The sequence below is a fragment of the Cyprinodon variegatus genome, unplaced genomic scaffold (genome assembly GCF_000732505.1).
Source record: "Cyprinodon variegatus isolate N-32 unplaced genomic scaffold, C_variegatus-1.0 Scaffold7, whole genome shotgun sequence".
Classification (NCBI taxonomy): domain Eukaryota; kingdom Metazoa; phylum Chordata; class Actinopteri; order Cyprinodontiformes; family Cyprinodontidae; genus Cyprinodon; species Cyprinodon variegatus.
The window spans coordinates 2888534-2910888 of record NW_015150460.1 but is presented as its reverse complement, the minus strand read 5'-3'; the positions used below and the strand labels follow the sequence as shown (position 1 = coordinate 2910888).

The 22355-nt window shown below is 36.7% G+C and overlaps 3 protein-coding genes across 5 annotated transcripts in view; 2 read left to right on the top strand and 1 right to left on the bottom strand.

Annotated features, from left to right (window-relative positions):
* Positions 1-212: 212 nt before the first annotated feature.
* LOC107085728 (bcl-2-like protein 13) lies at positions 213-6100 on the bottom strand. Its single transcript, XM_015376243.1, has 2 exons — positions 5783-6100; positions 213-1864 (listed from the first exon to the last, which is right to left on the bottom strand). The coding sequence occupies exon 2, from the start codon at positions 1700-1702 to the stop codon at positions 1004-1006; it is 699 nt and encodes a 232-aa protein (XP_015231729.1). The 5' UTR covers positions 1703-1864; positions 5783-6100; the 3' UTR covers positions 213-1003.
* Positions 6101-8140: 2040 nt separating this feature from the next.
* LOC107085735 (V-type proton ATPase subunit E 1-like) lies at positions 8141-16106 on the top strand. The gene is made up of 10 exons (XM_015376255.1): positions 8141-8276; positions 8398-8459; positions 10436-10501; positions 11702-11811; positions 12053-12119; positions 12223-12312; positions 14765-14833; positions 14972-15066; positions 15153-15240; positions 15423-16106. The coding sequence occupies exons 2-10, from the start codon at positions 8427-8429 to the stop codon at positions 15483-15485; spliced, it is 681 nt and encodes a 226-aa protein (XP_015231741.1). The 5' UTR covers positions 8141-8276; positions 8398-8426; the 3' UTR covers positions 15486-16106.
* A 64-nt stretch (positions 16107-16170) lies between these two features.
* LOC107085717 (adenosine deaminase CECR1-A-like) overlaps positions 16171-22355 on the top strand; it is a 12179-nt gene continuing 5994 nt past the window's right edge. For all 3 annotated transcript variants that reach the window (XM_015376220.1, XM_015376230.1, XM_015376210.1), the window contains exons 1-5: positions 16171-16307; positions 16473-16850; positions 19223-19442; positions 19512-19722; positions 19814-19941. In XM_015376220.1, the coding sequence (XP_015231706.1) occupies positions 16550-16850; positions 19223-19442; positions 19512-19722; positions 19814-19941 (860 nt within the window). In that variant the 5' untranslated portion in view covers positions 16171-16307; positions 16473-16549. The remainder of the gene's footprint in view (positions 16308-16472; positions 16851-19222; positions 19443-19511; positions 19723-19813; positions 19942-22355) is intronic.

Below are 22355 nucleotides of genomic sequence, written 5' to 3'. Positions count from 1 at the left end.
CTTGACTTGTGACAAACCACTTACGGATTTATTTGAACTCTTCTGACTCATCTTTTGGATCTATGCTGTTTCCCCTGAGCTCCTAAAGGCATTTTACTGTAGCAGTCTGACTAATGTCCTCCTCGTTAGTCTAGGTGTGTGTTCCTATCTTAGGCTAGCACCATATGCTGATGAAGGTTCTCAGTCATCCAGGTCATAGTCATTAGCATATGTTACAGGTTATCTAAACGGCGGTGCTGAAATCTTCAAACCTTGTAAGTTTGGTTTTTTTTTAAGCTCAGCCTTCTTTAAACACCTCAACAACCATTTCCATTTTGTCTGCTGTCTTCCTTTGTCTTAACAATGCTTTCCAAGTCCAGGTGGAGTTTATTTATAAATTATGAGATTTTTGAAGGAAATTGGTCACATTTTTTATTTTCATATTTGCGTATCGAGCAGAAAAAATAGTGAATAAATATTCACTCACATCTTTTTACGCTTTTTGTCAGTAAAAGATTCTTTAAATTAGCCATTAAATCCTTCCACTTCACTATTATGCTCTAATTTGGTGTGTTTGATGACCTAATATCACAATTAATATGACAGAATGTAAACATTAAAGGGTATGAATAGATTTACATGGAGACATTTAGCTTGAATCTGTTCCCCAATGACCTTATTCTCTTAAGGAAGTGGGGAAAAAGATTTTTTTTGGGGTGTATCATACATAGATAAATGGGCTGTTTTTTCTAGCTTTTAAATTCTCTCTGTTAATAAAATAATAGAGTAGCTATACACAAACCTTTTTAAATAAAACAATGTTTTTTTAAGAGCTGATTTTCATATTGCAGTCAAGCTTATCCTTTTCTTCAGAGTTTGAGCTGAAAAGCAGCCATGAGTTGTGAGCCGAGGTAGCGTTACAGTCTGATTAATAAAGTCTGATTAAAATGCAAAATTCAGGAAAAATGTGAACAACTCAACAGGAATTTGTGAACTGAAGAGAAACTGTTTAAAATGTTATTTTCTACTTTTTGCAGAAGAGTATCGCTGCATACGCCACCACTCCGATAACGGCCACTAAAGCAGCGCCTCTGAACAGCAGCTCAGAGGAGCTCAGAGGTTTGGTCTTAGGTGCACCGGGCTGCGGCTCCAGCCTCTTCAGTGGTGTAACGCCAGCTGAATGTTCTCCATCTTCCTGAAGGGGGATCTGTGAGAATTTGGCTTCAGGAATCTCTTGAAGCTCTGGAGCGTTTGGTGACAGGATAGATGGAGGGTGAAGCCCCAGAGTGGAATAGTGCTCGTCGACTTCAGAGGCGGTGGTCGAAGGGACGGGGGTGGACGTCGTGGAGGGGGGGTCCAGTTTGACAATAGGCAGCAGAGGCAGGGCCATTGGGGGAACCACATGTCTGAACTCTGCAGGCTTGCTTTCCGCGTGACTTTTCTCTGTGGACACCAGAAGCTCCGTTGTCTCTGTATCTTGGAGGTCCTGCTTCTCCAGCTCCCTCTCCAAACCCAGCATGCTCAGCACATTTACCCTCAGCTCCTCGTCCTCCTCCTCATCCTCTTTTCTAGAACTCCTTCCGTCTGTTTCCTCAAACATCTCTACCTCCTCCTGCTCTAGATGGACCATGTCAGAGTTGGAGGAGTGGTTCTCATCCCCAGCTAAAACGGGCCCGTCGTTGCTGTCCAGGCTCTTGGTGTCCTCAGGGTCCATGTCGCCCATGGTGGACCAGGACTCTGCCAGCAGGCTTTCACTGTGCCAGGGTCCAGAGGTCTCTGTCTGGGTGAGAGGCAGAGAGGCAGGACTGCGGGATCCAACCTCCGTGCCTCCCCCACCCCCCCTGCTGGACTCGACTGGGGCCTTTCCCTCCAGAATGAAGGCTGGCTGCAGAAAACAGAAATCAGGTGTGAAAAACTCACAATAATGTTCTTTGGCAATACAGCTCCTTACAATAGCATTAAAAACCTGTTAAAATGCAAACATAGTCCTGTTTTACAATGGCCTCTTCAAAGCAGAGACCCAAACCTGAATGAGAACCTTTGAAAATTAGGGCTGCAACTAACGATTATTTTACAAATCCATTAATCTGTTGATTATTTTTCCAAAGGTTCCTTAAAATAGACTTTTTAGGGGGAAAAACTAGGTGAAACTAAAACCTTTCCGCTTAAGTTCTGGATGGACCATATTGATCGATAAAAAAAGTTTTTTGTTTTTTTTTAATCTTAAATTAAAAATGTTTTTGTTTTTTTACAATTTTGGTATAATTACTGCTCTAAGTGCTCTGTCAGCTAAAGGCATGTTTTAGACACTATATTATGGGAGAATTATCCTGCCATAATGCAAGAGCATATAATTTCAATTTGAGAAAAGAATTTATCTTCTTAAGGTAATAATTAAGATAATAATTTAATATGTCGGTTCTTTGCTTTTGTACATAACAAACCACTAATTGTTTAAAATTGCTTACTTTATCCATAAGTACTGAACTTTGCTGAATCGAGCCACAAAACTACTGTAAATAGTAGTTTCAGCTGATGCTCTTATAAGTGGCGTAGTAACACAGGAACACTCAGTAGGGTTAAACAAGCGCACCCTTTCTGAGGCTGTCGTTCTATTGGCTGGAAAGATTGCTAGGCGGCGATCCAACTGCAATCCGAGAGAGAGCAAAAAAAATCCGCAAGCAGAGCCTACGGGTTTGCGAGCGTATCTGAGACTCGTGCAGAGCGCTGTTTGTGCGCGAAGAGAAGGAGGCAAGCGAGAGGAGAAAATATCTGTGCAAGAAGCATTAAATCTGAGAGAAGAAACAAAGATTTGAGAGAGAAGAGAAAATATTTGACAGAGAGCGCATGTTTTGAGTGTGAGCATTATAAGTTTTGAGTGCAAGAAGATGAAATTCTTTTCTCAAATTGATATATGATATATACTCCAGTTAATAGTTAATTTATTTTAAAATTTGTAGATTTTTTTCATTAATCGGTTAATCATAATTAATCCGATTAATTGTTTCAGCCCTAATGAAAATACACAAAACTGATGTTCACATGGTCTCCATCCAGACTAACTGAGCTTTAGGGCAACATCTTCAGTTTTACTGCAATAGAGGCTCTTCCTAAACTCAACATTCAACAGATTATTCTAATTATTATTATACTTCATATAAAAAATAATCCAGTTTTTCAAGACAGTATAACTGACTTGCATTGATTCTTTGCTTTACTAGATAATTCCTCTGGTCTGCAGCCTCGGTGACGTCAGCATGCCTGCCTCTGGAAAAAATTGCTCACTTGCTCCTATGTGCCGCTATCTTTAGCCTTGCATATCTTGCTATGTTTAGGTGCTGTATACATATCCATCTGCCAATCAAGAACTGGAACCTCACAGCTTCAAATGCCACCTAGAGTAGTAATCCAAAATCTACCCAACTGATTTAAGGTGCGTACTTTGAGTTCATATTCCAACCTTAAAAACGTCTATCCCCTAAAAATCTAAAGGTCTTTTTATCATGAATTTTTCAGAGATGAGCCTCCAGGTCACGTGTTGACCTTCTTGTTGCAAAACTTTTGTTACTGTAACTCGTACCCCTCATGCCAGTCCTAGAATAGATATTTGTAACACTCTCTGCTCGCTATTGTATCGTATTCACTGCATGATGTTCTTCAGAGCTGTCTCTGGTTTCTGGGCTGGTTTCCTTATGAGGAATAATCCTCATACCCGTCTTCTCTGGGCGTCAATCTGTGTCATATTTGCACTTAATTTCCATAAACCGGGGAGACTTAAATCTGGGTTATGTTACTCATTAAGTGAAGCAAAATATATGCAAAAAAATAGATAAGTGACTGCAGAACTTAAACTGCTACAGAGTTCTTTCTGATAAGGCTAACTATTAAAATTTTAACACCAATATCTAATAAAATCTGTGTTTTATTAGTGTTTTTAGATTGGATAAAATTTTATGAAAATAAAACGGATTAAAATTTTAATTTCATTATTTTTATTTGGTGAAAATTACATCTACTTTATTATTATTCTACCTAAATCTATCAAAACTTCATTACGTTTGTGAAGCTGATATTTGTTTAGTTTATTTAAAGCTGAATTAAATGGAGCTGATTAGGCTGAAAATTAATCTAATTCAGCTGAACTTTGAATTTGAGTTGAAATAGAAACTTTTTTTTAAATCAATATGATTCAGTTTAACACTTATTGGGAATTACATTCCAGCTAATTTAAGTTGAATTGAATATTAATTGTGTTTATTTTAAACCTTCATAAAATGAACAAAAGTGCGTTTTAGTTGATCTGAGTTAACAAAAGCATGTTTGATTTTATATCTAATCAATGTTAAATGATTCAGCTGAACTCATTCAGTTAATCCTACAGTTGAACTTAAAGGTTATGAATTTTATTTGGCTCCATTTGAGCTGAATCCAGGTTTACACCTAATTTCATCAAATATTTTTTTATTAAGTTAAATTAAATTTCAATTGTTTACGTAACTGTAGTTGAAAGTTCAATTAGAAAATTATTAGATACATTTTTGGGGTTAAATTAAAGCAAAGTTAAACTTAATCTAGTCAATTCACACAGATTTAAACTAAAAAGGAACTAAAAATGATGACAGCAAATTAAGATTAACATAGTTACACTATTTTAAACATTAACCTGTTGTCTTTTGTGTTTTATTCTCTCTGTTCATTGATGTGTTTTTACATGTTTAAAACAATTAAACCCAAACTTACTCAACCTTAAATTAAATATAAAGGTATATTACATTATATTTTTACAAACACAATATTAATCTGAATGTTGAATCGAGTTTAAAATGTCACACTCAAAATTTAACTGAACTAAATTTAATTGAATAGGGTTACGATGAAAATAAAACAAACATTGCAATATTTTTGGATGCAAACATGAACTATAATTTCAGAGCCAGCATTAATGGTCTAAAAATGTGCAGAACATTAAAGCAAGTTCTGCCGTATATACTTTACATTTTAATAGAGTGTGCAAAATATGTGCAAATATAGAAATTATTAAAATCCTGTTTGCAGATAAATGTCTAACCTTTTAGTGTTTATTGCTTGTTCAGTCGTTGTCACTTGTTTACATATGTGAAGCATTCATTTATCCGTCATGGTGTATTGGTTTTTTGTTGATGCGCTTAGATTTTTGCACAAAAGTATAATTTAAAGTGCTTGACAGATTTAAAACATGGATGCAGGGATTTCTCCAAACACACATTTCTCCAAACCAACAACTTTGGCCACTTATGCAAGAATGTTTTGTTATTTATGTTAAACTTTTGGAGACTGGTAGCAAAAATAGACCAACACCAGTTTAATAGATTAATGCGAGTGACACCATTAAGATCAAAGGATGACTTTAATATGATCATCATGCCTAAGAAAATGAACTCCACTATAAGTTTTTGTGTCCTGTAGGCCTGTGCAGACTGTAGCAGCAGCTTGCCTCATCTGCATCTCTACAAGCTCAGAAGCAGACCCTGCAGCCCCACATTCATATGTGGTTTCCAGCTGATCCTTTACATCAGGAGTAGATTGTGTTGATTAAATAATGAGATTTAGGCCCAGATTTCTGTGCTAACATGCAGCCGACAGGTTAGAGAAGGTCAGCTTTCAATGTCAAGTGAAAGATTCCTGTTTGCTTCTCGTCTTTTGGAACCCTGGCTGCACCGGTTTTGCATAACACCCAGAAACAATTAGCAGTTTTACTCTGGACAGAATAACTCATCAATATTTAATGAAACTCAAAAATGATTGGTAAGAAAAACAGGAATACCTCTGTCCTCTGTGGAAGAGTTGCTAGATGAGGAGCAGGTCAAAGTGTGACGTGCATTCAGAGACAAAGCCACAGATCAGCAGATCGGCAGAAATGCATTCTGGCGCTGGTAAGGGAATAACAAGGTGGACAGGCTGTGCACAAGTGTCTCTCCCTCTCTCACACCCACCCACCTCACAAATCCATGACATAACAGTTGGCAGTAGTTGAGTCAATCGTGACTTTGCTGATCATCCCAACTGGAAAAGCATGGACAGTAAAGTAAGTAGACACGGAAAATAGGGGTAAAAGAAGACTGACCTTCTAATCAAAGTTTAACCTTTGTGTTTGTGGCCTGTAAAGAGGTCAGCAGATCTGTGATCAGTGCGTTAGAGCTTTACTCAGGTAAAGAGTCTGTGGAGTTTCACACTGGCTGTCCTAACAGATTAGAGAGCACAGCAGGTGCTGCTAACACTGACATGAGTGGAAAATGCTTGACAGACCGGCAAAGAGCTATTTCTAATGCCAAACTTTCCAGCTACTAGCTCCCCCTGCTGGCAGCACTTCAAAAAACCCAAACACCTCAGGTGTGTCAGGAAGATTTTGTCATGCAGTCACAGAATTTTTCTTTTTTATATAGCATGCTCAGTGTTTTTCTACTTTCATAAATCAATCAGTCTTTGTACAGGTTATCTGCCTTTAATCAAAGTTTTTTATAAATGGCATATTTTAGTGCTATGTTTTACAATCTCATGCTTCCCCTTTGTTCGTAACTTCCTCTGTTTACTGTCATTAAAGCAGCTATTGACTCTGTATAAATAGTTTAGGAATGTTCCAATGAAAAAAATTTGTATCTTTATCTGAGTACTTAAGCAAATACAAAGAATGTGACGTTACAAACAAGGAAAAAAGGTGATATACTATAATGTTCATATACGAAATCACATGTACACAGTAATGGTGGTTAAGATGTAAAAAAAAAATTCTTTCTTAAATAGTTCTACAGATTTTTACAAGTGCTGCATCCTGTATATTTAAGGAGGGATTCAAAGTCATAATCTAAACTTCCAAGATCCTTGTTAGTCTCAAACTTCTAATTGTTAATTAACATTTATAAAGGAATTAGCTGAGGTAAAAAGACATTTTATTTAAACTGTTAAGACTAAAATATGCTTGATCTCATTAATATGACTGCAAAATACTTTTTTGTCAGCGATATGACTGAATATACATGACTGCACAAATGTATAGGACTTTTAAAGTCAAAACTAGGATTTCTTTCTTATCTTATATTTGTGTAATAATCTTTGGTATTTATGAGTTGTAATATGTTTATGATTCTGAATCTTAAAATTGAACATCTAAATGTAGAGCTTTTTTTGTACATTGAGTTGTCATAATTTGGATTTTACATCCTCTTTCGTTCTCTTATACTTATAACTTTGAACTCACTATTCCTGTAACTAGGGCTCTAATTTTTTATAAATCTCATTTTTTAAGTGGAAAATCTAACCTTGTATCTAATAACTTTGAATATGAAGACCATTTATCTTGTGAATATAGCTAAAAGTCATCATTATTACTGTGTTTTGGTTAAAACTTTTAAATATGACTACAATAGCTAAATAACTCTATATCATACTTTTAAAATGATAAATAAGCAGCGATTTTATTTCTCCAACATCGTTTTCTGGATTTTTTTTGTTTGTTTTTACTCTATTTTAATATGACACTTCGGGCAGATATATTGGCAAAAAGGGCTTTAGAGGGAACAATAATAATTACAATTCCTTTTGGGAAAGGGGAAGGTAAATCACTTATTAAGAGTAAAGAAATTGAAAAATGGCAAACGAGGTGGAACGAAGATAAGAAAGGAAGAAGATTATATAAGGTACAAAAATCTGTTTTAAATAGAATCATTAATGAGAGAAACAAAAGGGAAGAAATAATAATGATCAGATAAACAGTGGGTCATACCTATTTAAATTAAAATTTATATTTAATAGGGAGGAAAAATAATGATAAATATGAAGGATGTGGAGAAAAAGAAAGTTTAAGAACATGTATTGATGAACTGGAAAACGTATAAACATGAAAGGGAGAAATTGAAAAGAATGGTTGGAAGGACAGGCAAAGAATGAAGCCTTAAAGGAATATTGGGAAATAAAGAATATTCACAGATTAAGGAAAGCATTATTTATTTATCAACAGAATACAAAGTAAAAATGTTTTATTTGATGTAAAGTAATGTTGCTACACACTCGTGTACAGTAGGTGGCGGTATGCACCTTAAAGTTGCTTGCGATCGGCCATAATAGAAAAGAAGAAGAAGAATATGACACTTCGCTCCCCAGTCCAGCAGGGGGCGGTAATTCGACTGTGAGCCGGTAGCTCCCCGCTGCTGAAGCAGAAACTAGCATCAGGTGATTCCTGCTGGTCAGCTGATCTGCCGTAGACATCTTTACGAGTCACGACTGCGGAGATTAATTCAGACCGTATCCTTTGTCATTTTCAGGTATATTTACGTATTTAACGTTTCTTCATTCATTTAAAATATAAATATTGTTAGCGTTAACTGACTGCGGTCGTTGGCTGCTTTTAAAACCGTGTTTGTGGTCGTTTTTTCCCTCCTGCAGGCCTCGGTGGACCTTTAACAGCGGTGACCATGGCGCTCAGCGATGCCGACGTTCAGAAGCAGGTAACAAAGTGTTCAAACACTCAGCTTTACTCCATTATATCTCATATTGGTAGATTATATTTCGTTTTGCTAATGTATAAACTACGACGTTTTTAAAACGTATTGCTTAGAGCTGTTTTACTTCAGTAAAGATGATGACATTGATAGGTTAAACCTGTCTATAGGTGTTTTAATGGGTTGGTTAATTTATAGTTTCTGTAAACATGGATCTAAAGCTGGGGTGGTGAAGCAGTTATTGTGACCACATTTCCTAACAATCACATGATAACCACACGCTAAGGCCCAGGGAGGAACTTGGTGAGTGATTAAGATGGAAAATAACCTTCAGAGGATCCATTAGGCTGCAAAATGTGTCTGAAGATGGCTGCAAATGTCTAAATCATCTATTTTATGTCTAGGCAGATAAATGCATGGTAAAGTGATCTTAAAGATGAGTTTTTCCAGTTATCTGAAGATATTTGCTTTTATTTTTTTAAATGAGTTAAATATGACTTTATATTCTTGACCAATCAGTGTGAGATTCATTTAGTTTCAGTTGTTCAGTCCAAATATTAAGCATCAAAACCCCTGATGTCACCAAATAACAGGCTGCTTTTTTTTTTAAAGTCACTATAACAACTCCCCCTATGCAGCTCTGTACATTTTTCTCACTTTCAAACTTTACCACGTTATAAAAGTCACAATTAAACTGTTTGTATTCATTTATTTTGGGTTATTATGCAACAGGGAGTGGTGCATGTTAAGTGAAATTAACTTAATCAGGGTTTCTGCATGTCATTAAAAGTCATCAAAAGTCAATAAATTATTATTTTTTAAATTGAGGCTTTAATTGGCATTAAAATTCATTAAATTTGATAACCGTGGCATCAAAATGTTTCGGAAACGAAGCTTGAGGCGGAGAAAAGGCTAGAGAATGGGCGAAATGCAAATTTGAACCAAAGTGGCGGGAAAACGAGGAACTCGGGACATGGCTGCAGCCTGTCCATGGTGAAGATGGTGAAGGATTTTGCAGTGTATATATATATATATATAAGTCATGGGTATTTGTTTATTGCATTAAGATTATTTTTAAGAGCGTTAAAAAGCATTAAATAAGAGTTACTTATTCATGTATTAAACCCTGTTAATGTTTTTATTTAATTATTGTGATAAAGAGTCTAGAAAGGGCTCAGTATCTTTGTAATCTACCCCATTTTATCTCATAATGCAAAATTAAATCCACATCAACAAGCTTTTTTCCAGATGTAAGGTAATTTCTTAAAGGAGTCCACTTAAGAGAGTGAACTCATGCATTTTGAATACAAAGTTTGTTTCTCTTAGATTAGTGCTATGTATCGTATGTAGGGTAGTTGGCAGAGAAAATAAGAGGGTTTTGAGCTGCTATGAATCTGTTTTGCAAACACTACATTCAGTGTTCAAAAGATGTAGTAAAGTAGACCTATAAAGACGTGTTGAACCTTAAGTGTTTGCTGCAAATGAGTAGTACCTAAAAGTCATCATTTAAAAGAGTAGCAACGGAAAAATATGAAAAAACAAACTTTGTGAACATTATTAAGCTCTATTTTACTTGGATTATGAAGCTACTTTACACCTGAGTGGAAAAATAATTGCTAAATAATGTTTAGCGACAGGAAATCTACCAAGAGCAACAGTGCCTGATTTAAATCTAGTTTAATCTCTCTGAACCTTAATGTGTCGTTCCACTGTTGGTTCTTCAAATTTGAAGGTGAGTAGTTTTAGGAAATGCCCTAAAGATCCAGAGATTGCACACAAGCTGCTAGCTTCCGATGAAATTATCTAGTTTTCTTTTCATTTTTTAAGTTTCTTTCTGTCCTTTACAAAATACTAAATTTGGTCTATAAATTTGTATATAGTTACAAATCAAAACTACATGTGACTAATAAGATGTGATAAGATTTTGTTATCATTAAAAAAGTTTTTTTTTTTCTCCTTCTTCTCCTTTTCTTTTTCCACAGATCAAACATATGATGGCCTTCATCGAGCAGGAGGCCAATGAGAAGGCAGAGGAAATTGATGCAAAGGTAAACACACGCTGTCATCGTCACACATTACAGCTTTGACTGGTTGTTTTGTTAATACAGTTAATTGCTCCAATTTCTCACATTTATTTTCTGCCTTCTAATTGGTTTTCTAAACCTTATTGGACATGAGAAATCATATGTTGCCTGCAGGATTTGTTAGTGTTAAACCAGGAAATCTTATTTCTTTTTGTCTAAAATTCAGACAGGGAATATTAAGAAAATCAGCAAAAATCAGGCCTTCATTTTAGTCTTTATTTTATATTATTACCACCATTAAGCAAGTCTTGATATCTATTAAACTTGAAATTGATTCTTGAAAGATTTTGGTACCCAGGGATGGAAAGAATGAGACACACATTAACCCTGCAATTGATACAACCTGCCACTAGAGGGCGGTAAAGGCTGCATATCAATGCAACTGAAATTTTCATCTATAAACTTTTTGTTTGTTTTTCTTAACATATAATGTTTTATATATGTCTAATGTCTATATTGGATATATATTATTGTTTTATGGGTATTTCTACATTTTGATTCTCACGTCTATGTAAAAAATCTTTTTCAACCTATATGGTGCAATAAAACGTTTTTACGTTTAAAAAGATTACGTTTAGATTTAAACTTTATCTTTACATAGAATAACTAAAGAATACTGAATTTTTTTTTAACTTTTTTCACGATTTAATGTAGTAAATTATTTATTGCTTGTTATAATTATGTAAAGAACAATCTGTGCTTCTAATTTTAAAAGTTTTTAAGATCTCAGTAGAGCTAAAAAATGTTTTAACTTCCAAATGTTATCACATAGTTATTACAAAAGCAATTAAGTTATTTTTACCAGATTTAAATGTATTATTTTCTACCCACCCATCCTTTTGTTGTTCAGTATATACATTTTTTAATCAATGAACTTGAAAATCACAAATAATTTTAGAATTTAACTTTAACCGAGCAGCCATATTTTACCTGTACACCATAAACTGAACTCTATAAAAACCTTTCAAAGATGAACTGTGGTGTTTAAAGCCAGCCTGAGTAAGGATGTGTTGGAGGATGAATAAACTACGTTCGTTTCTTTCAATTCAGTAGAAATTACAAATGAAATTCATGGAAACATGTATAATTATATGTATAATTTAATGCTTAAGTCTGAAGAGAGGTTTGTAGAAGTGATCCTTTAGACATGAACTCTTTTTGCAGGCAGAGGAAGAGTTCAACATTGAGAAAGGCCGACTGGTCCAAACCCAGAGGCTGAAGATCATGGAGTACTACGAGAAGAAAGAGAAGCAGATTGAACAGCAGAAGAAAATGTGAGTCATGGCCAGACATCACAGGACGCATCAAGTCTATTTATCTCTCACTTTAGCTGTTTTAAGAACATAGAAGCGGCTGTATACACAGCAGTGTTTCTGTAATTGTATTTAACCGCTTCACCCTGGGGTGCTCTTTAATCAGCCCACCTCCCAACTGTCTGCACGGCTTCTTGGTGGATAAAAATAGTCCCCTTTAGAAATCTAAGCAGCTCCAATGTGTCTGTTATTTGTCTAACAGCCAAATGTCAAACCTGATGAACCAGGCTCGACTGAAGGTGCTGAAGGCCCGTGATGATATGATTTCAGTAAGTGTGAATCCTTTTTTCATCATCCCAAACACACCAATCGGATAAGACTCACAGGTTTGGTGAAAATAATGAACATTAAATATATATGTTTCCCCCGTAGGACATGCTGAACGAGGCTCGCCAGCGGCTCGCTAACATCGCAAAAGATCCAGCCAGGTATTCGGCTCTGATGGACGGATTGATCCTGCAGGTCTGTTTGCTCCCCCTGCTTCAGTTCACATCTGCTTTTCAGTTTAGTGTATTCCAAACCAGTAAGAGAACAAAATATTTTATAAATCCTTCCAACTTGGTAAGAAAAGGATGAAAATTAATATAATTTTTACTACAGAATACAGAAAGAAAATGAGTCTTACCCTCAATTCCTTTCATCACATGGCTGCTACCTTCCACAACTCAGTAACTACATTTTAAGTTTCATATTAACATGCAAGATTACTTAAATAATAATGTACTTAAATAAAAAATCAACATGCATATATGCATCTGTATTTATTATAGCCCCATACGGACATTAGAAATAAAATCAGACCCCTCTGCCTGCTGCCTTTTATTGATAAATATGTGAACAGTGATTGATTTGATCAGTTTTAAAGTTTAACACACTCAGACTAACAAACCTTGTGCTTGTATTTACAATTTCAGCCGCCTTAAGCTATAATTTCAATATTAGTGTGTGATATATTTTTATTGGCTTTCTATAGCAGTTGTGCACTATTAAAAAAACAAAACCAAAAAAAAACTATAAAATAATACAACAGTTGGGACTGCAGGAATGAAGTGAACACAAAATGACCAATTTTTGGATTATGAAATTATTGTCCCAAATTTCTATGGACAAAAACTGAGCATTAAGTTCATTATAATCTGAGAAGTATTTAAATTTATAACTGAGACACTTTTTAGAAACCCTGCTTTCAATAGTTATTCCCCAGAATCTAATTTCTCATGCATTGTCGATACAAAAATATCTGTATTATCAATGTAATTTCCTAAGAAGTTCACTTCAGTTTTACATAAATTTAGAGATAATTTATCAAATAATGATTTTAGTTTGACTGGTTCATTAATTCTTATCACTATAACCAACCAATATATTCTTCTGTAAAAATGACTGGATTCATTTGAGGCTGTCTGATGTGATTCAATTCAATTCAGTTTATTTATATAGCGTCAATTCACAATACATGTCATCTCAAGGAACTTTATAGTTCAACCAGATCATCCAGTCAAGTTGATTCAAAGTTTTCTATCTAAGGAAAACCAGTTGATTGCATCGACTCATTGAATCAAATACAATCACTCACACTAAGCATGCTTAGTGTGAGGGATTGAGCATGATGTGGTCAAAAATAGAAAAGAATAGAATAAAATAGAAAATCCCTTTATTTTCGCACAATGGGAAAATTGCCAAAGATTAAAGCAAAAGTGGACACACAATCTGGACCTTAAAAATAATAAATGTTTTGCTATATAATCCTTTCATGTCCACCTATCAGTAATTATAAATAATTATATTGTTTTTTTTTTCTGCTGACTTTGAAATAAGGACCAGGAGAAAAAAATAGTTTAAATTTAAACTATTTAGCCTTTTAACCAACTACCATCTTTGCTTAGATTGACTGAAAGGTTGAAAGGCTAAATCCTTTCCCCTTTATTCCAGGGAAGTTATTAAAAATCTAATCAGATGTATTTTTATGGCCAGACTCTAGTTTCATCCACAAATGGGGTTAATTTTGATAAGATGCATCATAAGGTAATTTCAATACATGAATTAAATGGCACAGATGAACACAGATCCCTGCGGGACGCCACATATGATGGACAAATTACCTGATTTAAATCTTCTTTAATCTTAAAGCCTTTTTTTTTTAGTCAAATACTCCTGCTGTATTTTTTTTTCTATGGAATATATTTATGATCTGCAGAATCAATTATTTTCATTTTTTTTTAAAGGCTGTTTTTTTGTTATTGAAAAACTCATTTTTAGGTTAAATTTCATAGACTGTAATAATGGAATATATTTTATTGGCTTCATTAAGTCAGACAGACACAGTTATCTGTTGAGTATTAGCCCGCATTATTAGATTTACTGGGAACTTTCTTGAATTTGCCAGCAAATAACTTAATTGTATTATTCTGTACAATGATCGCATCCGTGGCATACAGATATTTCCATGCTTCTTAGAATGACTCTGAGCTTTCTGTTGTTTTAGATTTTACCCGTTTGGAGCATGTGAGTCTAATTACTGTTTGGGGTACTAGTTTGAAAAACAATCAGCTGCAGAATCTCTATCTGAAAATGGACCCATTGTTTCTGTGAAACAGATTCTGCAAGCTGCAGGTTTTCTCTATCCAGTCTGAGATAGGAGTCACTTTGTTTAATTTAAGAGGTGTGCACACCTTTCTGAAATGCATGGTTGCATAAGGCTTAGTTGATTTAAATTGTTCACATTTGTGCTTCACTAACTTAGTGCTTTGCTTCGGTTGACCATATTTAGTCTCAAGTGTTTTAGCTGTTTTAGTAAGGACGGCTGTGTTCTGTTTTTATGACGCCTTCTTGTCTGTTTGCCACTAAAACACCCAACAGAAAATACAATGACGTTAAAACTTTGACTTTTTTTTTAAATAATCTTTCATATTAGGGATTCTATCAGCTGCTGGAGACCAAAGTGACCATCCGCTGTCGTAAACAGGACGTTCAGATGGTGCAGGTGGGTAAACTGTAACAGTTATTTAAAAATATTTGGGAGAGGAAACTTTTTAAACTATTTTGCTAATGTTTTATATTTTTACCTTCGACATGGCTATGTTAAATATTCAACTACTATGTAAAAACTTTGTTTTTTAAGGCTTCCATTCAGAAGAACATCCCCATTTATAAAGCAGCTGTGAAGAACAACCTAGAGGTCCGGATCGACCAGGACAACTTCCTCTCCTCAGACGTGTACGCTGCACCTCCCCTCCTAGAACACGGCTCACATTATTCATCTTTAAATTATTTGTTTCGTTTTTCCTTTTGCGTCCCTGCAGGTCTGGAGGTATTGAGATCTATAACAGTGATGGGAAAATTAAAGTGTCCAACACCCTGGAGAGCAGACTGGACCTAATGGCTCAGCAGGTGGGAAACACTTCCTCTAATTTAGGATTTTAGTTTTTTTTTTAATAAAGCTGCTGCTTTATTGCGAGCAGAATGAACTTTGAGGATTGAGATTTGTAAAGATGGAGGGACTCAGTTTTCAATCTGTGTTGTAAGGATCATCTGTTGTCACCTGATTCCTAAAACTGGAACTTTGTTTGCAGATGATGCCGGAAATTCGAGTGGTTCTCTTCGGCGCCAACCCCAACCGCAAGTTTTTGGATTGAGTCCCGTGTTTGAGAAGAAACACTTATTTTTATTTTGTACATGTCATGGAAGATATCATTCCTTTGTCTGTGAAACGGAATTGCTGATGCACATAAAGACGTGTTGTTTGTGTGATGTATTGCTGTTTGTCTCCTGACGGCGGCGCTCGCCGCAGCTGTGGGGACGGGTTCATTCTCTGTGGTCTGTTTACAGCGAAGGGTCAGGATGTTTAACAGGTTCTACTCTAATTGGATCACTTCATGACAAAAACAGCTTCTGTGTCACGGTTTCTGCTCATTATGTAAACCTGTCAGCACATTAAAAGCTGCATGGGCCATTGTGTAGCTAATGGGTGTCTGCTCCAACCTATCACAGACAAATAAATGGTCTCCTAGAAACGAAACCAAACCCCGTACACAACCTTAACGACTTAATTTATCGGTGTTACATCAAGTGTAAGTTCTTCTTGAAAAGTGAGCGATATCATTCCAGACGATGTGCTGTTTGTATATGAGGTTTCCAGATTAAATTATGTTGGTGTGCTTGTTTTTTTCTCTTGTTTCTGTTTGTGATCGTCTCCAACTGAAAAATGTTCAATGAGTAAATGTATAAACAACATAAAGACGTCTAAATGATTAGCCCTTCCTGTGTGCTCCTCTTTTTGACTCATCCAGCCCATTCATGCCTCCTTCATTAGTTTATCACATGGTATTAGTCAGACAAAAATGCCCCAATTATCCAGCCGCTGAGAGTATTTCGCTGACAGGCTCAGCCGCTGCAGTTGGTTTCAGCGAAAACAAGCATTTGGACAGAAGCAGGACGCCCGGAACTGCTGTACGGTTGTAAGTATTTTTTTTTTATTTAGGAACTTAAAGGATGTTTTTCATCATGAATGTTTTTAAACTGGATTTTATGAATCATCTGATTTATTTCTATGTAATTTTATTGGAAACAACCTAGTAAAACTTCTAGTTATGATTACTCAATTTCTTTTTCCCCCTTTCCAGCACAAACGTGCATACATTTGCTCGTTTGCAGCATGTTTCAGTAGGACTCTCGCCCTGTTCGGCGGGGTAAAAAGGACATGGTGAAATCACTCTGCCTGGCTCTGCTCACCTTTGTTCCCCTGCTGTGGTTTCTGAGGGAATCTGATGGGATGCCGGACCCCACTCGCCGGGACCTGCTGATGCGCGAGGAGGTGTCCAGGCAGACGGGAGGCCTGTTGACGCTAACGCCGGCAGAGCAGAAGCTGGATGCTTACCTGCATCGGTTGAAGGAGCAGGAGATGGCAGCTACACCGTTTCCTCCTGCTTTACACTTCTTCAAGGCTAAGCCTTTCATTGAGAGGAGCTCAATCTACAAACTGCTGCAGAAGATGCCGAAAGGTGACGTTAACCACGACTATATAAACACGTTCACCAAACAGTTGGTTAACTCACCCATCAGAAATCCTCATTAACAATTTAAACCAAATGCTGCTAGTAGAGTAAAAGATTTGCAATTTCAGCCTTTCCTTTAAAGAGTCTTTTTTTCCCTTAGAATTTTGACTAGATTCTAGTTTAGAGAGTATCAATGTATTGGAATATGGTTGGTTCGCTGACTAGTGGGTTGTTTGTCTTTTTGGCTTGTTTTTATTATCAGTATCCTACAAAAAGTCCAGTGATGACCCAACTTTAGTAGTTTTTAGGGAAGGCAATAATCCACTGATATAAGAGCGAAAGTTACCATACATTTTAGAACTTAAAACTTTGAAGAGAAGTAGGCCCACAGCACCAGAGAACCTCCACTCTACCTTAAAGTAGACATGAGTTGCCTTTGTTTCTAATGGAAGTATTAAATGTGCTATTTAGTTAACATTAAAAAAAAAATGCTGTATGCATTCTCACTCAAGGTCAAATTGTAAAATCTTATGTCCCTAAACCCGAACTGTTCAACCATTTGCACCTCTGTATTTCTTATGCTAGACTTAATGTTTTTTTTGTTTTGTTTTTTTCCCTGGTTCGGCTGTGACACAAAGATTTAAATCAAGAATGAATCGGCAGCTATCGGGTCTGTTTAAACACCGACCCGATAGCTGCAGAGTCACATAAAATATTTTATTTTTACTCTTAACAATGATACAGGTGTTTCTATGCTTTCTTTATCTGCAATTTTTCCTCTACTTTTATCACCCTGCTATAAAGAAAGATGCATCCTGCACAAAAACGGCAGCAAACATTTTTCCAAAAGCCCCAGTGTATGTAGGCTGTTTGTAGATGCAGATAAATTATCTTTATCTTGGTCATTATGTTTAACTTGGCGCCATTCCTGTGTGTTTGGAGCTTCCTTCTTTCATCGTTCAGTTTAATGGTTGCCTATAAGGAAGAGGTGAGAGTAACAAAGCTTGTTTGATTTTGGAGAAGGATGATTCTCCATCATTTAGTTCTTCCTGATCTACGTAAATATAACTTTCCTTCAGATTAGAATCACCAGTGATATTTCAGAAACAGCTTTTTTGTGTGCAACAGTTGTTTTTCCTATGAGTTTCTGAGTTTTCAGCCTTTTGTTTCTGAAAAAATAGGCTTCCTGTGCTGTTTAAAAATGGGGAAGATAAAACCTGAAACCTTTTCTAATGTCTTAAATTACCATCATTACTCATCCAACCAATGAATCCATCACCCCCATCAATCCCCCATCTCTCTGTACATCCTACTGTCCTTCATCTATCAGCCCATTAGCTAACTATCCATCAGTCCATGCTTATCCTAATTTGTCCAGCCATTTTTTGACTAAATTCTATTCAGTTCAATTCTATAGCGCCAATTCACAACATGTCATCTCATGGCACTTTACAGTTCACCAGATCATCCAGTCAAATTGATTCAAACTTTTCTAAGGAAAACCAGTTGTTGCATCGACTCATTGACTTGAAGGCAATCCCTCACACTAAGCATGCTTGTAGCGACAGTGGAGAGGAAAAACTCCCTTTTTGCAGGAAGAAACCTCCAGCAGAACCAGGCTCAGTGTGAGCGGCCATCTGCAGAGAGCAGAGAGAACTAACAGATTCTGCAGAGTGGGAGAAAGAATGATGAAAAAGGGGTCCCTATGTCCTCCAGCAGTTTAAGCCTATAGCAGCATAACTATAGAGATAGCTCAGGATAACCTGAGCCACTCTAACAATAAGTTTTATCAAAAAGGAAGGATTTAAGCCTAACCTTAAAAGTAGACGGGGTGTCTGCCTCATGGACTAAAACTGGGCCACAGGAGAGGAGCCTGATAACTAAAAGATCTGCCTCCCATTCCACTTTTAGAAAGTCAAGAACCACCAGTAAACCTGCAGATTGAGAGCGAAGTGCTCTGTTAGGATTATGTCTATCTTTGTTCCTTCTTACCAAATCTGAAGTCAAAATTCAATATGTTTCCCACAATTTTAAAAATTTTAGAATTGACTTTCATTTATATGAAATCCAAAGAAAAACATGGTCATTAGCTTACACTGCTAGTGGTTAGCTTAGCACTGGTTCTCCCTAGAGCAAACTTTTTAGAACGGAACCATTTTGCATGAGTTTCAGTTACTAAATCTGCAATTTGAGGGGCTAAAAACCCTGTATATATTGGAAGTATTGGGGGAAAAAGGAAGTGAATAATGGCATAAATAAAAAGCAATGTGTTTTTTGAATATAATTAGGACACTGAAGTTTATAAAAATTGGCCAAGTAGTTATAATCCTTGTGTCGTATGAGTCCTTGTCATTTGCAGCTGTTTGCTCTGCCCACAGGTGCGGCGCTCCACATCCACAGCTCATCTCTGGTCAGCGCCGAATGGCTGGTAAAAAATGTTACCTACAGACCTCACTGCTACATCTGCTTCACGTGGGACAACTCGGTCCGTTTCCTGTTCTCCAATCGACAGCCCTTCCCTCGATGGGACTGCTTCTACTGGCAGCTGCTGGAGTCGCTACGGGCCAGGATAGAGGACAATGCAGCATTTGACAACAGGTAAGAATAAAGCTTTGATGTTTAAAGGTAGAACATGAGCTGAAATATTCAACTTCTGGTGTTTTTTAGTTTAATCCAGCACCTCACACTGTTTACTGAGGATCCAGATGGTGAATATCCAAACCAAGATGTTGTGTGGGAGAAGTTTGAGAAGGCCTTCATTGCTACTGCAGGGTTAGTCGCACACGCTCCTATTCTGAGGGACTACATCTACCAGGGCTTAGAGGAGCTTCACAAAGACAACGTCATGTATCTGGAGCTGAGGAGTGGCCTATCAAGGGTTGGTTTTCTTTCTAGAAGATCTATTGTAGTTTATTTTATTTTTTTTATACATTTCATCTGTACAATGTCCTTTCTTGTCCTGATTGCAGACGTACGAGCTTGATGGAACCATTCATGACAAGATTTGGACTCTGAAGATGTTCCAGGAAGTCACATCAAAGTTCAAACAAAATCATCCAGATTTTTTCGGGGCCCGCATCATAATTTCTGTCCACAGGTAAAATGTTGTTCAGATATAAAGATATAATCTGGCTATATTGAAAGGTTTCACTGTTGAAGCAAATACCAGGGGTGCTTTTGAACAATTTCAACACCAAAAAACATACTTCAGTTAAAGTGGAAGCGGCGTGCATCCATTTCCTCACTTTATTGTTACGGCTTATTATATTCAACTAAAATTGAATTCATCATCTCATGGTTGAAGCAGAAATAGCTGCTCAAAGATGGCTATGAAAGAAGAAAAGCCTTTTACTGTCCAGTTTCTAAAGTCTTTGAGACATTTTGATTTAAGGAGCCAACTAAGATATGTAATAAAATACTTCAAAGCACATATCTTATTGAATATGAGACAGGCTGACTTTATTTTATATGTAATAAATTTTACTAAGCCACTTAATCGGAAACAGACCGTATCTGTTAAATGGTTGCCAAACAGTTAATGGTTTCTAGGTTGTTGCATTGGATTGATTGTCTGAGTTTTCTATGAAGTTTAAATTACATTAGTTAAAGTTTCCTTTCTGTAGGGGCTGGAAATTACCAGTCATCTAAACTAGCCCACTCCACTATGGTTATATCATTTTCGGAGCAGATGTTGTCTCAGTTGTACATGCCTCCTATTTTAGATGACACTTCGACAACTTCCTTGAAAACCTATAAAGATTAAACAATATAAAATGCTGGAAAACAAAATGTACTTAAAGAAGAAAAGATGAAATCATTGCCTTTGCTCTGAATGGACTTTCTTTGGTTCTAAAGTCTCTCGCTGAGAATTTGGATTTATGTATCCAAATTGTTGGTTCATTCATGTTTTTATTGCTGTTGTACTTTTTCCTCCCATACTGTGGAACACAAACTAGTCTGAAAATCATTTACCAAAGCTGCTCACGTTGTTCCACTGTAGCCTTCCATCCGAGATCCTGGTTTAGCTTTTAGAGCTCCACCTGGACAAACACATCTCCCACTTTAATGTTTGCAGGTCCCTGATGATCAGGGACCTGCGAATGATGAGTAATTCATTTGATTTTAGTTTTAAACAATCATTAATAAAGGCATTTTGTTTAAAAATAAAACTATTATCCATCAGTTTACTATTATTTTGAAATGTACAGCCTCGGATTCATGCTCCTTTTTTATTAGACAGAAGCTACATGCTCAGTATTGAGGACCATGACTGTTGTTACAGTCTGGTCAGGTCCGCATTAGCAGATGGTTTGTCCTAAATGGTTGCAATAGTTCATGTCAGGAATAAGTTGGTTTGGAAAAGACTCAAGCATCACCAACAGCATAGGGGAAACGGGCAGCAGCAGAGTTTAGCAAAGCTAAGCTAATGTGCTCATTAGCACCAAGTGGGAAAGCAACAAACCTGTGGATCATTACAAATGAGTATAAAAAGTCATAATTTAAAAAAAAGAATTTTCAATTTATTGCTCTCCAAATGCTAAAAATGTTTTTTTATTTATTTATTTTTTTAAGTTTCATAATTAACGCATCATATTTTAGTTTGAATAAATCTATTTTTTCCGTTGTTTTGATTTAAGGTTGAATTTAAAGATAATGACAATGGACTCTGGAACTTCATGCACTCTTTTGCTCCTTGTAAGACGCAGCATCAATTATGTCTGATTTCTAATGGTGCTGCGCAGCACTTGGTGATTGCATGCCTTAAAGGTGCCTTTCTGCTCACATGAAACTAGGCCCCCTGGGCCTTCTGGCCCTGTGGGGACCCCACTTGGTGATGGTGGGCCCTCAGATCCCGGGACTTTCATCCAGAGCCACCTTGGGCATGAACAACCTCTAGTGGAGCCAATGGGCTTGCTGCCGCAGCCCCTTCGGATCTATGGCCTCCAGGTTCGGGCCCCTTTGGGGTTTGGCCCCTCGAGCTTTGGGCTCCAGGTGCTCTTGTCTGCCCTTCTCTGGTGGCTGCAGCCATCCTTATGTTTGCCCTCCTTGTGTCCCAGTGATAGGGGTGCCTCTTGATAATAGGGCTCACGTTGCCTCTTTTTCTGTTCTGGGCCCTGTAGGGCTAGTCTGTGGCCCCCAACACCTGCTATTAAGCAGACTTTCCTTCTCAAGAAGCTTTGTGAATCCTTAATACGCAAACATGCTCATGCATTTGGTTTCAGGTGTTCACGGATACAAACTAATCCTAAATACCAAGCTGCGACTACAGATATTTACCACCCTGAATAATATGGTGTAATCACCTTAGGTTCTGATTGATGGAACATAGAAAGGATTCCCGCTTTTACTTTGGTTGTCTGTCATCTTCTTTTTGCTGTAATAATCTCTGTTTTCTGTTCCTCTTGTCTCATACATTTCTTATAAAAGTATAATGCAGAACCTTATGGCAATAGTCATACTGGTTTACTTGTGAAAGCAAAGCTGTTTTGCTATCAGCTAGCTCTGGGACAC

What these genes read in the sequence shown, in the direction of transcription:
- LOC107085728 (XM_015376243.1), bottom strand. Translation starts at nt 1,702, where the DNA reads ATGGGCGACATGGACCCTGAGGACACCAAGAGCCTGGACAGCAACGAC.
- LOC107085735 (XM_015376255.1), top strand. Translation starts at nt 8,427, where the DNA reads ATGGCGCTCAGCGATGCCGACGTTCAGAAGCAG. An exon ending in ATGCCGACGTTCAGAAGCAG is followed by an intron (nt 8,460 to 10,435) that starts GTAACAAAGTGT and finishes CTTTTTCCACAG; the next exon opens with ATCAAACATATGATGGCCTT. An exon ending in CCCGTGATGATATGATTTCA is followed by an intron (nt 12,120 to 12,222) that starts GTAAGTGTGAAT and finishes TTTCCCCCGTAG; the next exon opens with GACATGCTGAACGAGGCTCG.